The 14,031-nt window shown below is 26.6% G+C and overlaps 1 protein-coding gene across 1 annotated transcript; it reads left to right on the forward strand.

Annotated features, from left to right (window-relative positions):
• The first annotated feature begins 47 nt into the window (after window positions 1-47).
• Window positions 48-8,978, forward strand: LOC103874175 (glutathione S-transferase F4). Its single transcript, XM_009152589.3, has 4 exons — window positions 48-5,182; window positions 5,342-5,484; window positions 8,079-8,127; window positions 8,239-8,978. The coding sequence occupies exons 1-4, from the start codon at window positions 5,089-5,091 to the stop codon at window positions 8,778-8,780; spliced, it is 828 nt and encodes a 275-aa protein (XP_009150837.2). The 5' UTR covers window positions 48-5,088; the 3' UTR covers window positions 8,781-8,978.
• The last annotated feature ends 5,053 nt before the right edge of the window (window positions 8,979-14,031 follow it).

Genomic DNA, 14,031 nt, shown 5'->3' on the forward strand with positions numbered 1-14,031 from the left:
ACTTTATTTGAATCTTCTTTTCTCCTCAAATGCTTCAATTATTATAAAATAAAACTAGGTGTTTTCCTCCATTCACCGTAGGAAATTTTAATTTTAAATTATATTTAAAAATTAAATTTTATTATTTTCTTACCAATATTTTAATACAACTTTTGATTTAATTGAACATAAAATTAAAATAAATAAAATAATTATATACTTATTTTAAATTATATTTAAGAATATATATGTATATATTTAAAATTATAATTTAGATATATTTTTATCTATTTCTTTTGGATAAAATATATTACTTCAAATTTTATAAAATTGATAAAAAAGTAATATAAAATTTGTATTATTATCAAAAACTACAATTAGATGTAGAAAAAGCTAATAATTTTACGATTAAAAATTTATAATTTTTTCAAAAGTTGTAAGAATTTGAAAATCATTTTTAATATAATAATTGTGTAATTATAAGAAATAGAGATAAATAATATTTCAAAATTTGTAAAATATAATTTATATTATTATATTATTTAATATCATATTTGAATATATTTACTTTAATAATGATGTATAATTTACTATCGTATTCTAAAAAAATTATCAAAAATATAAATAATCATTAAATATAATTGTTTATGTCACATTTAGCAATAATCTATGTCATCATTTTTAGAAGAAAACACGTTTTCGTCGTAGAGTTTTTATTTTTATTTTAGACAAAAGGCAACAAATACATTAAAAATGATCTAAAAACTTTATGGGGAGTAATTTGCTTTATAGTATAAGCCCATATCTCATAATATTTAAAGTTGTAATATTGAAAGTTTGAAACAATGGCATCTATTCCCCCTCCCTGGGATGACTCCTGCAAATTACTGACATATATCATAGTTTATAGAGAAACTAGAATACTACCCCGTACTGCGTACGGGAATTAAAAAATGATTAGTTTGTTATGTTAAAGTAATATAATTTTTAGCAAAATTTATTGTGGGATGTTAACTGTCCATGTATTCTATTGCAATATTTGTATATCATACTTCAGTTCTATTAGAATTAGGAGAGGTCGAGCGAATTGAATTTAGGTAGAGTTTCTTCGTTTTAAAAATAACATATTTGTAAGATTTGTAAAGAGTATTAAAATGTTTTTTATATTTATAAAGTTAACAAAACTATTTTATTATAATGATTATAAAATCTTTGAAGATGTATGCAATATTTTTGAAATTTTGTCTATAATTTAAATTGTTAAGAATTCTATTTTCAATAACATTAGATTTTGATAAAATTAAAGAGCCATTCTATAATTTTAAAGATGATAAAATTATAGATAATTTGAAAAATAATTCTATATTTTTCACTGTAAATGTTACATATTATATCTAAAAATATATGTACATATTAAAGTTCAATTTCATTATCTTTAAAACTATTTGACCTTTTTTATAAGCTATCATATAAATAAGTAACAAATTCTTATATTAGTCACATATTTTCTAAATTTAGATAATATATTGGTACATTGATTTAAAAGTAATTCAAATCAAGTAGCATAGAGCACTAAACCGTTTTTGTGACTTTTTTTGAGAAATGAATACATCATGCATGCTTGAAAGCTTGTTTTTATAAATATAACATACACATAAAAATATGGTATAGAAGATCATATTTGATACATTCGTTTTTTTTGTAAATAATACTTCTTTAAAAAAAATATAAATCTCTTCATTGTTAACATAAAACATAAATTTATTGAAATGAGATTATGATGATTTAAATTTAATTGAAAATATTTTGATATTTGAAATCTAAAATAAATATTAAATCCAATCTAACAATTAAATAATTGATAGAAATTTTTGTATGTCCAGATAGAAACTAATCACATTATCCTTTCCCTAATTCTTTTTTTTTTCAAATCAAATTCTATTTCACTGAAGCTTGAATTCCATCTGTTTTCTATATTATAAATCTGGAAAATTTGAGTTTCATCTATTTAAATAGATTTTTAGATATCATAATTTGAAATGTAAAATGTGTTTACCTTTTTCCACATAGTTTTTGACACTGGGAATGGCTTCATGCTTCTGGTAGTAATGCTCTGATCTTCCACGTTGTTGTGAAATATTAAGGCTAAAAGTATACTTTGATAAAATTTTCCACTTGAATCATTTCGAAAGAATCATGGAAAATTGATTTCTGAAATAAAAAAGAATGAACTTTTAAAAAGATCTTTGCCACACTCAAACCAAACTAAAACAATAAAGAAGCTGAAACTATTGAGAAGAAAAAAAGAGAAACAATAAATATAGGAGATGGAGCAGTTTAGGTAGGGAGTTAGAATTTTTTTTTCTTTTGAATGTGTCCGTAGAAGCGGTTGTTTGAGAAAATATAGGATTTTTTTTGGTAATTTTAGATTTTTCTAGATACATAATTATTTGAAACACAATTTTTTTTTTTTAATTTTTAATACAATGACACATGTCAAAATTTTGTTGGCTAGGTGACTTGTGCTTTAGTATATAAGGGATTCTGTAGACTATAACCCTACTTCAATTCCATAACCCTACTTGTTAGTCACTCTTTGTCACTCACTCTTTTTCGTTTTCAGCATTTTGGGCTTTGTCTTTATTTTTCGTTTGGTTCATGTGGACTTATCTATATGGGTCTGGTTTGGATTGGGTTTATCGAACTCGTTCTAGAGCTTATCCACTATATATTAATTGAGAATCATTTAAAAAGTTAAAGATTGTAACCTTAAATTTGTACAAACTAAAAAGTGACTCTGCTTAGATGTCACTTAATTAAGATGTCAATTTAGCTTACGTGGCAACTTAAGAATCAATTGAAAAAAATGTTGGTCCAAATCTAATTACTAAGGAACATTATATTAACTTAAAATATAAGAAGTGTGTATTCTTTCCTTAAATAAAACACGAAATTACATAATATGATTAACATATATACGACAATTAATGATTATGAATAATAAATATTTGATAATTATATTTGCATCATTCTTCATTTTTGTTTAATTTTATATTATTAAAAAAATTAAACAATCACATTAACCATATAATAAAAAATTAGATTTGTTCTTATATGTCATATTTTGAATTTTTTTTAAATGACTTTAAATTACAAAAATGAGGAAACCTTATATGTTATATTTTTTTTTTTTAAAAACTTTAAAATACAAAAATGAGGAAACCTTATATGTTATATTTTTCTTATATGTTATATTTTGAATTTCTTAAAACGACTATAAATTATCAAAAATGTAAGTTTTCCTTAAATATACGACTAAAAGCATTAAAATGACATGTATCAATTCGATGGTTGATCTGAAACCTTTCAAAACCATATGAAAGATAAATGTCAAAATAATTAAACTGTGGAAACAATATGTTCACTTTTTCCAAGAATGTGTTCAATGGAAAAATAAGGTTTTTGTTTCATATCGAATCCGATCAACCCATGATATATTAATTATGGTTTTGTTTCATAATTTTTAATAAAACTTAATCCGATCCATCGGAAAGAAATTATATAATAACAACAAAAAATATTGTATATGTATAAATAAAATGATCAAATATAAAAAAAAAATATATATAATATATAAAAATAAACTCACCATGCGCAAGACGCATGTCGTATCCTAGTTGTATAAATTATAACCTTGAATTAGCAGTCTTGCTTAACACATTTACGTAAATTGCCAAATGTCTACATAGGGTGATTTTTTTTTCAAAATTACTCATGTAATAATCATGAGGTAAGATGTGACATTTTACTACAAAATTAATTATTTTCTTCTTGATAGCTAGATTTTTTTTAAAAAAAAATTGAATAAAAAAGATAATATATAAGGATTTTCATTTTATTAAAAACGGCATAAGATAGTATATATACAAAGTTATCTAAAACCAAAACTATATATTCTATACTATATGAATATTAAATGTAATAAATTTGGGATAGTTTTTTTATTTTAAAATGATCATTTGAGAAATATATATTTGTTTAGTTGAAAGAGTAAGTTCATAACATATGTGAAAAATATAGATATATTTGTCCAGCACAATCATTTGTAAACAAAATTTTTGTTGAGGAGAATGAAAACAAATAATTTGAGATAGGTGAAACAATTTTAAGGATGTTAATGTTAAGGAATAAAACAAAAAAAAAGGAGAGAGGAAGAGACCAGAGAATTAGAAGGTTGTGGCTTTGAGACTAAATTTTAGAAGGTATTATCATCCAAAAATCTTATAATTATTATATATTGTACCCTCTTAAGTTGTCTTGTGTGTATAGAATTAAATTAACTAATTTTTTTTTTTGGTTATTGAATGCAGTTACCCAACATATTTTTAGAGACCATATTTTAGAGAGCATTTTCATCCAAAAGTCCTATATAATATACTCCCTCTGTTTCAAAATAATACATGTTTAAATTTTTTTACATTTTTTAGTAAAACAGATTAAAACTTAGTTATAACTGCATGGTTTTTTATAATTTTATATTTCCTATATTTTTAAATCAATAAAAAATTAAAAAATGTAATTAATGTTCTTGAACTTCACAATTTCTCATTACTAGTTGACAAAAATTGCATTGAATATATAAAATATAATTTTTTTGAAACAATTTTTTTTTAGAATATGCATCTTTTTGAAACGGATGGAATATAACATATCATAACTCTTAAATTGTTATAGAGAATTAACTAAAGCTTGTGTAGTTATTGAATGCAGTTACCCAACATATTTTTGGTATTTAAAAGTATCTCATGTGTTTGGGTATTCAAGACTCCTAAATTTCAGGGGCCCTAGTTTAGACTCGACTCTCAATCTCTTGTTTATATTTTTTTACTAAAATATATATATATATATATATATATATATTTTTTTTTAAAGGGGTGCAACATGAGGATCTCTTGTTTATATTTGTATCACTAAGACAATTCATCTCTTGTAACACAAGAAAGGTGATGACTCTTTACGTGGATGTCAGACAAAGCAAAATGTTCCTCCCTTTTGTATATATTATATATTACAGTATATTTTTGAGGTATAAATATCACTGGCTAATCAATGAGATATACAAATCGTCTCTCGATGGACTACAGGAGGTTGGTGTCCAAGCTAATGCCAAGTTGGAAGCGTGAGGCAGAAGTAAAAAAGATCGGTAAGAGATATATAGGTCCTACTTCAGATGTTAATTCTGTTTTTGGTAATTTTGATTGACTTCAAGTAATAATAATATAAGATGATATGCATGATTTCTCATTTCTGAATTTCGTTTCTACGATTATTCTATAACTTTAACACTAATTAATGTGAGAAGGTTACAAGGTTCATGGCCATCCTTTCTCCACCAACACAAGGCGTGTTCTAGCTGTCCTCCTTGAGAAAGGGCTCTTATATGAGCCCATTACTGTTGACTTGAAATCTGGTGAACACAAAAGTGAATCTTTCCTCTCTCTCAACGTAAGTATTCTTATCGCCAAGAAAACAAAAGATTCTTAGTAGCTTCAGAGTGGGATTTACACACCAAGGTCAAATTCTCGTCTGTGTTAACTTGATGTACTACACTCTCATGTTCCACAATTTCATCTAGTTATTAATGGTCCTCCTATTTGACCATGTTTACAGAAAGACTTCGTGGTGAACAACCTACATACATTTATTAAATTGACGATATTTCCTATATATTATCTGAGAATCTTTTAAAAATATATAACCTCAATTTTATATTAATTACGAAATAAATTTACCGATGTGTCATCTCTAAACTTTTTCTCAGTGCTTACTTAGCATCTTTATAAAAAGAATTTGGATAAACCTTAGTCTAAGTTTTTTCTCTAGAGAAATTAAATAACATTACATTAAATTCTAAACCGTCGACAACGTTTGTAAACATTTATCTTACAGTTTGATTTAAAACATTATCTTATAAAAATGATTATCCTTTATATGTTAAAGTTAGTGTATTTCATAATATTATGTTTGGTCAATCTCAACCATATAATTCGTACTCAAGTTCCACCACTGTAGCACAATATCAGTGAGTTTATAGTCGCCATGTAGCACTAACGAACGAAACTAATCATGTAGCATAATATTTGGTCATTATTCACGTGCACAATTTCAATACAGTTCTTTCTACACAAGGAGATTTTACAAACTTAAAATAAAATTAGTTACGTATGTTCAGGCAAATAGGAAAAATGCTTTAGATAAACATATGAGTTGTACAAGAATCAGTTTAATGATTTGTTTTTCACTATGTGCCTATAAAGTGCTTCATCATTCACAAACTATGGGGTGTTTGTAACCGTGATGGTTTCATTGCTAAAAGCCGGGGAGGAGGAGTCGTTAGACATGATGAATCGAAGAAAATTTGAAAAGGAGTTTGATGGCGGCTTTTAGGTTTTAGATGGCTCTGATACCATATAAGATAATAGGCTGAATGAATCTTTATTAAGACTATAGAAGAGTATTTATACAGAGTACATGTTAGGGTATACTGTACTTATAGTAATTACAGAGTAGTCCCTATGATATATACTTATTGGCTTATATTATGTTCAGTGCAGTTCTTTAAAGTTCTTTGAAATTCACAAACCATTATGTTAAACTGGTCCGGTTTTATATTTGAGTAACATATTAAACTATAAAACTCATTCATAAACCAGATCATATTTGACCACTTTAGTTTTTAGATCCACAATACAAGTGAGTTACAAATTTTGTGGAATTGGTTTATGGCAACTCATTATTTACTAGTATTAAATATACCGTATATTCAATACATACTTTGTCAAAGTATAAAATTTTGGGAAATAAGAATAATTACTCATAAATCAATCCTTAAATTTATGATTTGTCTATATCCTTTTGGCTTGATATGCAAGTTTATATGTGATTTAGTAGTATTCGTTTCCAAAAACAAAATATAAATATTTGGGCATTAAGAGTTATTCTTAGGTTCACCAACCAATAGAATTTTGTTATTTCATATTTGATATTTTCTTGAAAAGAAAACACAATATTGTCAAATTATATTATGTTTTAAAAATAAAAGATAAAATAAATAAATAAAAAATAATAGTAGTTATAAAAAAAAACAATTTGCAAAAATATTTTTAACGTTGTCAGAAAAACATTAAACCCTAAAATTTTTGGATAAACCCTAAACATTTGGGTAAATCCTAAATCCTTAGATAAATCTTAAACTCTAAATCAAAAACACTAAACACTAAAATACTAAATCTAAAAACCCTTGAGTGTTTTTGATTTAGATTTCATAATTTATCCAAGGGTTTAGGGTTTACCCAAAGGTTTAAGGTTTGGATTTAGGGTTTAGTGTTCTGCTGACAATGTTAAAAATATATATTTTTTAATTATTATTGTTTTTTTTTGTAATTATTATTGTTTTTTATTTATTTTTTTACTTTTTTATTTAAAAATATAATATAATTTTACAATTTTTTATTTTTTTTTAAAAGATATCGAATATGAAATAACAAAATTCTATTGGTTGGTGAACCTAAATATTCACCCTAGGGAGTGAACCCAAGAACATGTCTTGTTTTAATATTTTTCAAACAATAACGAAGCCAATTTTAATATGTTAGTTTGGCCATAATAGTCTTCGACGAGATTGGTCCAACTTTAATATGTTAGTTTTGCCATTATATTTTTCTGTCAGTGAGAGGGGAACAAAATTCTAAATGAATAGAATGGCATCATCTTGACTCGGATAGGGAAAAAAATTAATCTGAGCCAATACTATCTATATTCAATTTCGTTTGTCCGGTTCACCAATTTCTTAATTTTATGATCTATATCTAAGTAGTAAATTCTGGTCCATTACCAAGTATTGCAAAGTTTTTGAATCAATCATAAGTATAAGCAATCAAATTTTTGTATGCTATATACATTGCATTATATATTTTCTTAACTTTTTCATCCTGCGCAAAGTCCATGTCTTAGTAGCTTCTGAATCTTGGACACTCACCGAGAGATTGATTACTTGTAACACAAGGATTCAAGTTTTAACAATGCTGTTATTGATGCAGCCATTTGGTCAAGTTCCAGTTTTTGAAGATGAAAACGTTAAGCTGTTTGGTAATTAAATTTAAATTACGTACTAAACTAAGCAACATCCTGATAATCGTTTGCTATATTATTATTTAGTCTATTTTTAGGCTAACTTCAATTTCAACTTTCTCCTTGCAGAGTCTCGAGCCATCACACAATACATCGCATATCTTCATAGCGCAAGAGGCACGCAGCTTCTGAGTTTAGAAAGCGAGGAGACACTGGCAACACTAACAATGTGGATGGAAATCGAAGCTCACCAGTTCGATCCATTTGCATCAAGACTCACTTGGGAGCAAGTCATTAAACCTCTCTACGGTCTAGAGACTGACCACACGGTAGTCAAAGAAAACGAGGCTGGACTAGAGCAGGTTCTAAATGTCTATGAAAAACGACTCGGAGAATCTAGATTCTTGGCTTGTAATACCTTTACTTTGGTTGATCTTCACCACTTACCCAATATACAATACCTTTTGGAAACTCCAACAAAAGGATTGTTGGAAAATCGACCTAGAGTACGTATGTGGGTTGATGAGATTACTGGTAGAGAGGCTTGGAAGATGGCTTGTGATCAAGAAAAGTCCTGGTTTGGTAAGCAAAGGAAAGATGATATTACGGGAAAGGCTATCAAGATGCCTTGTGAACAAACAAAGTCCTGGTTTGGTAAGCAAAGGAAATAAATGAAAGCAAAAGAAAACTGTGTGTTGTGTTTGTGTCGTTGTTTGTAAGCGCGTGCTGTTTCTAAAGTAAGCTTCTTTTGTTTGTTGACTGCTGTGGAATGCATGATATGCATCTTATAAGATTCGTTGTGTGCTGGCTCATGTATGTCTGATGTATATGAATAAAGGAATACAATAATTTACTTGTTTTTAAAGTTATATTTTTATCCTCAAATTAAAATTTCATATTGTATTCTTCGATTTCAGTTAAGTATGGATAATAAAACTAGGAACTGATTATTATCCAAAAAATCTGGTTCTGATTGGGTCTGATTCAGTTTATTTTTCTAGGTTTATATATATAAAATATAGGAAGACTGTGGTTTATTTTTCTAGGTTTATATAAAAATGTAGGATGACTGAGATTTAATACATTTATATGAGTTTTTAATTTGAAAACTATATCATTATTTATTTTTATTTTTGAAAACTACATTTTCTAATATGTGAATTGACTAAATTATCCATCATAAATACTGAAAATTATTGTAATACATTTTTGTCATCGAAATTATTTAAATAGTTAAAGTAACAAATCTAACAAGATTCAGATCTTCGTTTATTTTCTTTTTAAATAATACTATTAATATCTACATAATAATTTATTAAGTGCTTATTTGTGAATTAGCCATGTTTTGAATACAAATTAGGTGAATGTCATTGATTTTGAAATAATGTAATTTCTGACATTTATGCCATAAAATGTTCTGTTATGTCTTTTTTCTTTGTAGGTATCAGGTAATTGTGTTGGAGTAAATAACGTGGCCAATAGAATATAAGGTCAAGAGCACTTCAAAACTCTTCCAAATAAAAAAAGGAGATAATATGTGTTTCTAATCATTTTGGACCCCCTTATTAAACATCTACCATATCTCATAAACAAGATTTTTCCTTTCTGTAATTGCCCCTACTCCTCTATGCACAGGTCTACAGGGAGATGTGTCAGAGTCACTGCCACTTGCTGAAAAAGATCTTCCCTAGACTTGACAATACAGTTACCAAGAGATGTCTTTTGATTTATATATATTTTTTAATGATTTTTCAGTTTTCTACTTTTCTCTTCTCTTCTCCTTCACTCTAGCTTTTTGTTTCCTCTCGTAAACTCAACTTTCTCCAACTCTCTTTCTTTTCTTCCATTGATTTTCTGTATTTTATAATTAATTTTTTTTTTATAAATCATGATAATTGCTTTTTCAATCCTAATAATTTTCTTTTTTTTTCTTGTGAATGTTCTAAAATAAAATTGTTCGTGTTTAAGAAGATGACTTGGTAATAATTTAATATCAAAAGAAAAACTGAAGAATTTCAAACTCATGACTATGTTTCTATAACGGTCATGAATACTATTCTATAACGGCTAAACAAAACATGTAATTGTTACATCGTTTGGTAGATGTTACATGATTTGGATACATGACTTGTTAGATGATACATTGTTTTGGGTAAATGATTTGTTAGTTGTTACATTATTTATTACCAGGTACACAATTTGTTAGCTGCTAAGAAGTGCCTTGTTAAATGATACATTCTTTTGGGTAATTGATCTGTTAGTTGTTACAATATTTATTACCAGTCACACGATTTGTTAGATTCTTACATTATTTGTTATTAACGGCTAACTAACGATGTAGCATTGCATATATTTTGTACCATATGTGTTATTGACGTCTAACAAAGTATGTAGTGATACATATATTTTTAATATTATATAGCATATTGTTTTGATCATAACTCTATATACAAATACAATTTCACATTTATATATAATTATATAAAGTATAATAATCAAAATAAGTCATACATTAATATATTAATAAATACTAAAGTATTGAATAAGAAAAAAAGTTGAGTGTTCAAAAAAATGTGATCACCTTTCAAAAAGTTGTAAAGAAAAAGCTGTCAAAACAACTGTTGATTCTGTTGTGTGTGTCAGTGGACCCAGCTGCGTGTGTCAGTGGACCCAGCTGCGTATGTCAGTGGACTTAGCTCAGTCAGTGGGTGGGTCTGAGAAAAAGGGTATTTTCGTCTCTTCATTTCGTTTGAGGTAAGCTTTGAGCCTCCACTATCTTTCCCACTATTTTATAATGGGTCTGCGTTTTGTATATCCACCTCATTGTCCCTAAAAAAAGAGGAACCATTCACGTATACTTTTATTGACCACATACATATGCATGAGTGTTTTATTCTTTATCAACGAAGTAGTATATGATTATAACTCCACCTACAACTCATAAATACTAAACATATCCAAATCTCAATCTTACCACAACCCAAATCTCAATCCTTACCTTCAAAATACTAAACCTTAAATTCTAATCACTAAACCATAAACCAAAACCTAAAACCCAAATAGAATGGAGCAAATTACATAATATAATACATATTGGTGAACAAAATAGAACTCTTTATTAATCGTCAAATGGAAAGATACACGATAGGGTCACTATCAAACCTCAACCATATCTTACAGATACTAAACCCTAAATCTTAATCGCTAAACCTTAAACTCAAATAAAAACCCTAAACCAAAATAAAATAGAACAAAATACATAGTATAGTATATGTTGGTGAACAAAATAACATTTTTTTTAATCATCCAATGGAATGATACATGATAAATAAGTATAGTAACATACTATTTCACATTACATAACATGAATAAAACATTCATAATACATATTGTTTTACATTTTTATTCAATACACATAAAATAGTATAGAATACAATGTTACAAAAATTGTTCATCTTCTCTGATCAATTTAAGAACATTCACAACAAGAAAGATATGTGTAACTGACATCATCCGTGGGAATAGTACATGTAACAATCTCATAAACCGAAGAGATCAAGACGATTGAAGGAAGAGTTGACGAACCTCGCGGTGGTGCCGTTTACGTTGTCGGCAACTCCATAGATTTCAGATGCGCAAAGCTTCCCCTCAGTAGCCAAGCGAGCTTTTGCAGATAGGCATCTCGTAGGCAAAGCTATTCCATAAATGGTTTTTGAGGTTACACTGTGGATCAAAAATAGGGAAGAACCAACTCAGTATGTGATTCTCCAAAGGCAACGATGTAGGTATGTTAGGTAAGTATTATTGATTTAGGTTTTTTGTTTACATGTTTTACCAGTTGTGTAAGAGGGCATAGTAGTATTATTATATAAAAGATGCATCGTGTATTGGTGTATTAGGGTATTTAGTCGTAGAATGAATTATAATTTGTTTGATGGCTATACATCCCAATTTCTCTTATTAATATTTGAATCCATAATGAGTTCACTGTTTTTTTGTTATAGACTTGCAATAAATTTAGAATTTGTAAGAATATAAAGATATAGCGATTCCAACCAATTGCCTATATTTTCGTATGATTTTCGCATAACAAGCTTCAAATTGAACATTGATAAAAAAAAGATTTTTTTAACTTTTACCGACACAGAACTTAAACAAAACAAAGAGTTAAAGACAACTTTTTTCGTTACACTTCCCGGAAAAAAACGGTTACAACATGGACTTTCATAATATGACCTTTTAACATATCATTTAATAATTATCTTGACACAGAACAAAGACTATAAATAATTTATTATTAATAAAATTATGAAATTATTTACAATTTGATGAATAATTCATCGCCCTTTTTTATATGTTAAATTTTTCATAGAAGTTTAAAAATTATTGTATTTTCTTTAAACATGTATAACTAATTTATAATATTTTATGCCGTATTAAGTCATAATATAATATTTCTTCATATTTTACATTAATAACCATTGTTTTTATATATCGTCTACAATTCTCTAATTATGTCTATTTTTTCAATTTTTTATATGATATCGAATATTCCTCATAAATAGATAGTTTAAGACGCCAAAGAAATTATTTATTTGATAAATATAATACATCAAATATTACAAATACATCATTTAGTTAAAAAAATAACCAAAAATCAAAAATTCATATCCGCGCTGGCGCGCGGGTCAGGTTCTAGTCTATATTATTAAAACTGAAGTACATTTTGGTACTGTTTGAAAACTTAGATAGTAGATTAAATGAAAGTTATCTGGAAACATTGATAGCAGATTAAATATATTTTATTTACATATTTTGTCATTGTATTTCTTTTCTCATTTACAGATTTTGTCGTTTGGAAACTTGGATAGCATATTAAATGAAAATTGTTTGAAAATACGGATAGCAGATTAAATATTTTTTTTTACACATTTATCCATTGCATTTATTTCTTATTTACAAATTTGCCATTTCACTTAAAATATAAATATTAAATTAATTACAATGAATTTTTATTTCTTTTTGCTGAAAATAAAAACATAAACTGTAATATATAGTATATATTAATCTACTACAATACAATTTTCAAGAAAATCAAATATCATAAAATTAATAATAATTCATAAAAACCTACTGTAAAAAATTAAATTATTTTTAAATAAATAAACAAAAAAAATCAATAGGTTAATATATGAATATTATAATTATATCAAATTGCATCAAGTTATAAAATTATAAATATAATATTATGTAAAGATAAAAAATTATTATCAAACATCTATATTATAATATAATATATTCTACTCTAAATATATTTTACCAAACATAAAAATATAAATGGACATTTTATAAAATCAATGGTTTATATATTTACATTGAACGCAAGTTAAATCCAACACCCGCACGGGGGCGCGGATCAAGATCTAATTAACTTTAAAAACTAAGAGGTATTTTTTAATGGAAACTTCTTTTTAATAATAGAGATATGTTATAAACCACTTCTCAAATAATGTCTAGAATTAGTTATTTCTTGTTATAAAATCCAACCGTTGATAGTTCCTCTAAGTTATGATCGCATGACTCAAGTAGTCAAGTGTACTCAACAAGCGGACTTGGTTTTAAGAACTAACAAGCAAAGATATCTCTACTAATAAAAGGGAGCTTTTGAGGCTCCATATGACGTTCACATCAGCGGAAAAAATTTCTCCCAAAAGATGACACGTGGCATAAAATATAGTTTTACATTTTAATATTAATTATTTTCGAAAATTGTAAAAAATATGTAAACATAAAGCATTAAAAAATGAAAAACTACATTAAACATATGTAAGATTACTATTTTTCACTTAAAAAAAAGATGGCTTATCTCCATAATGTAACACTACCGTTTTATAAAAAAAAAAACAAAAAACATTATATATA

Source organism: Brassica rapa, chromosome A06, assembly GCF_000309985.2.
Source record: "Brassica rapa cultivar Chiifu-401-42 chromosome A06, CAAS_Brap_v3.01, whole genome shotgun sequence".
In the NCBI taxonomy this organism is placed as follows: Eukaryota; Viridiplantae; Streptophyta; class Magnoliopsida; order Brassicales; family Brassicaceae; genus Brassica; species Brassica rapa.

Coding starts and splice junctions, on each gene's coding strand:
- LOC103874175 (XM_009152589.3), top strand. CDS start 5,089: ATGAGATATACAAATCGTCTCTCGATGGACTACAGGAGGTTGGTGTCC. Junction 5,485..8,078: donor AATCTTTCCTCTCTCTCAAC/GTAAGTATTCTT, acceptor TTATTGATGCAG/CCATTTGGTCAAGTTCCAGT. Junction 8,128..8,238: donor TGAAAACGTTAAGCTGTTTG/GTAATTAAATTT, acceptor TTCTCCTTGCAG/AGTCTCGAGCCATCACACAA.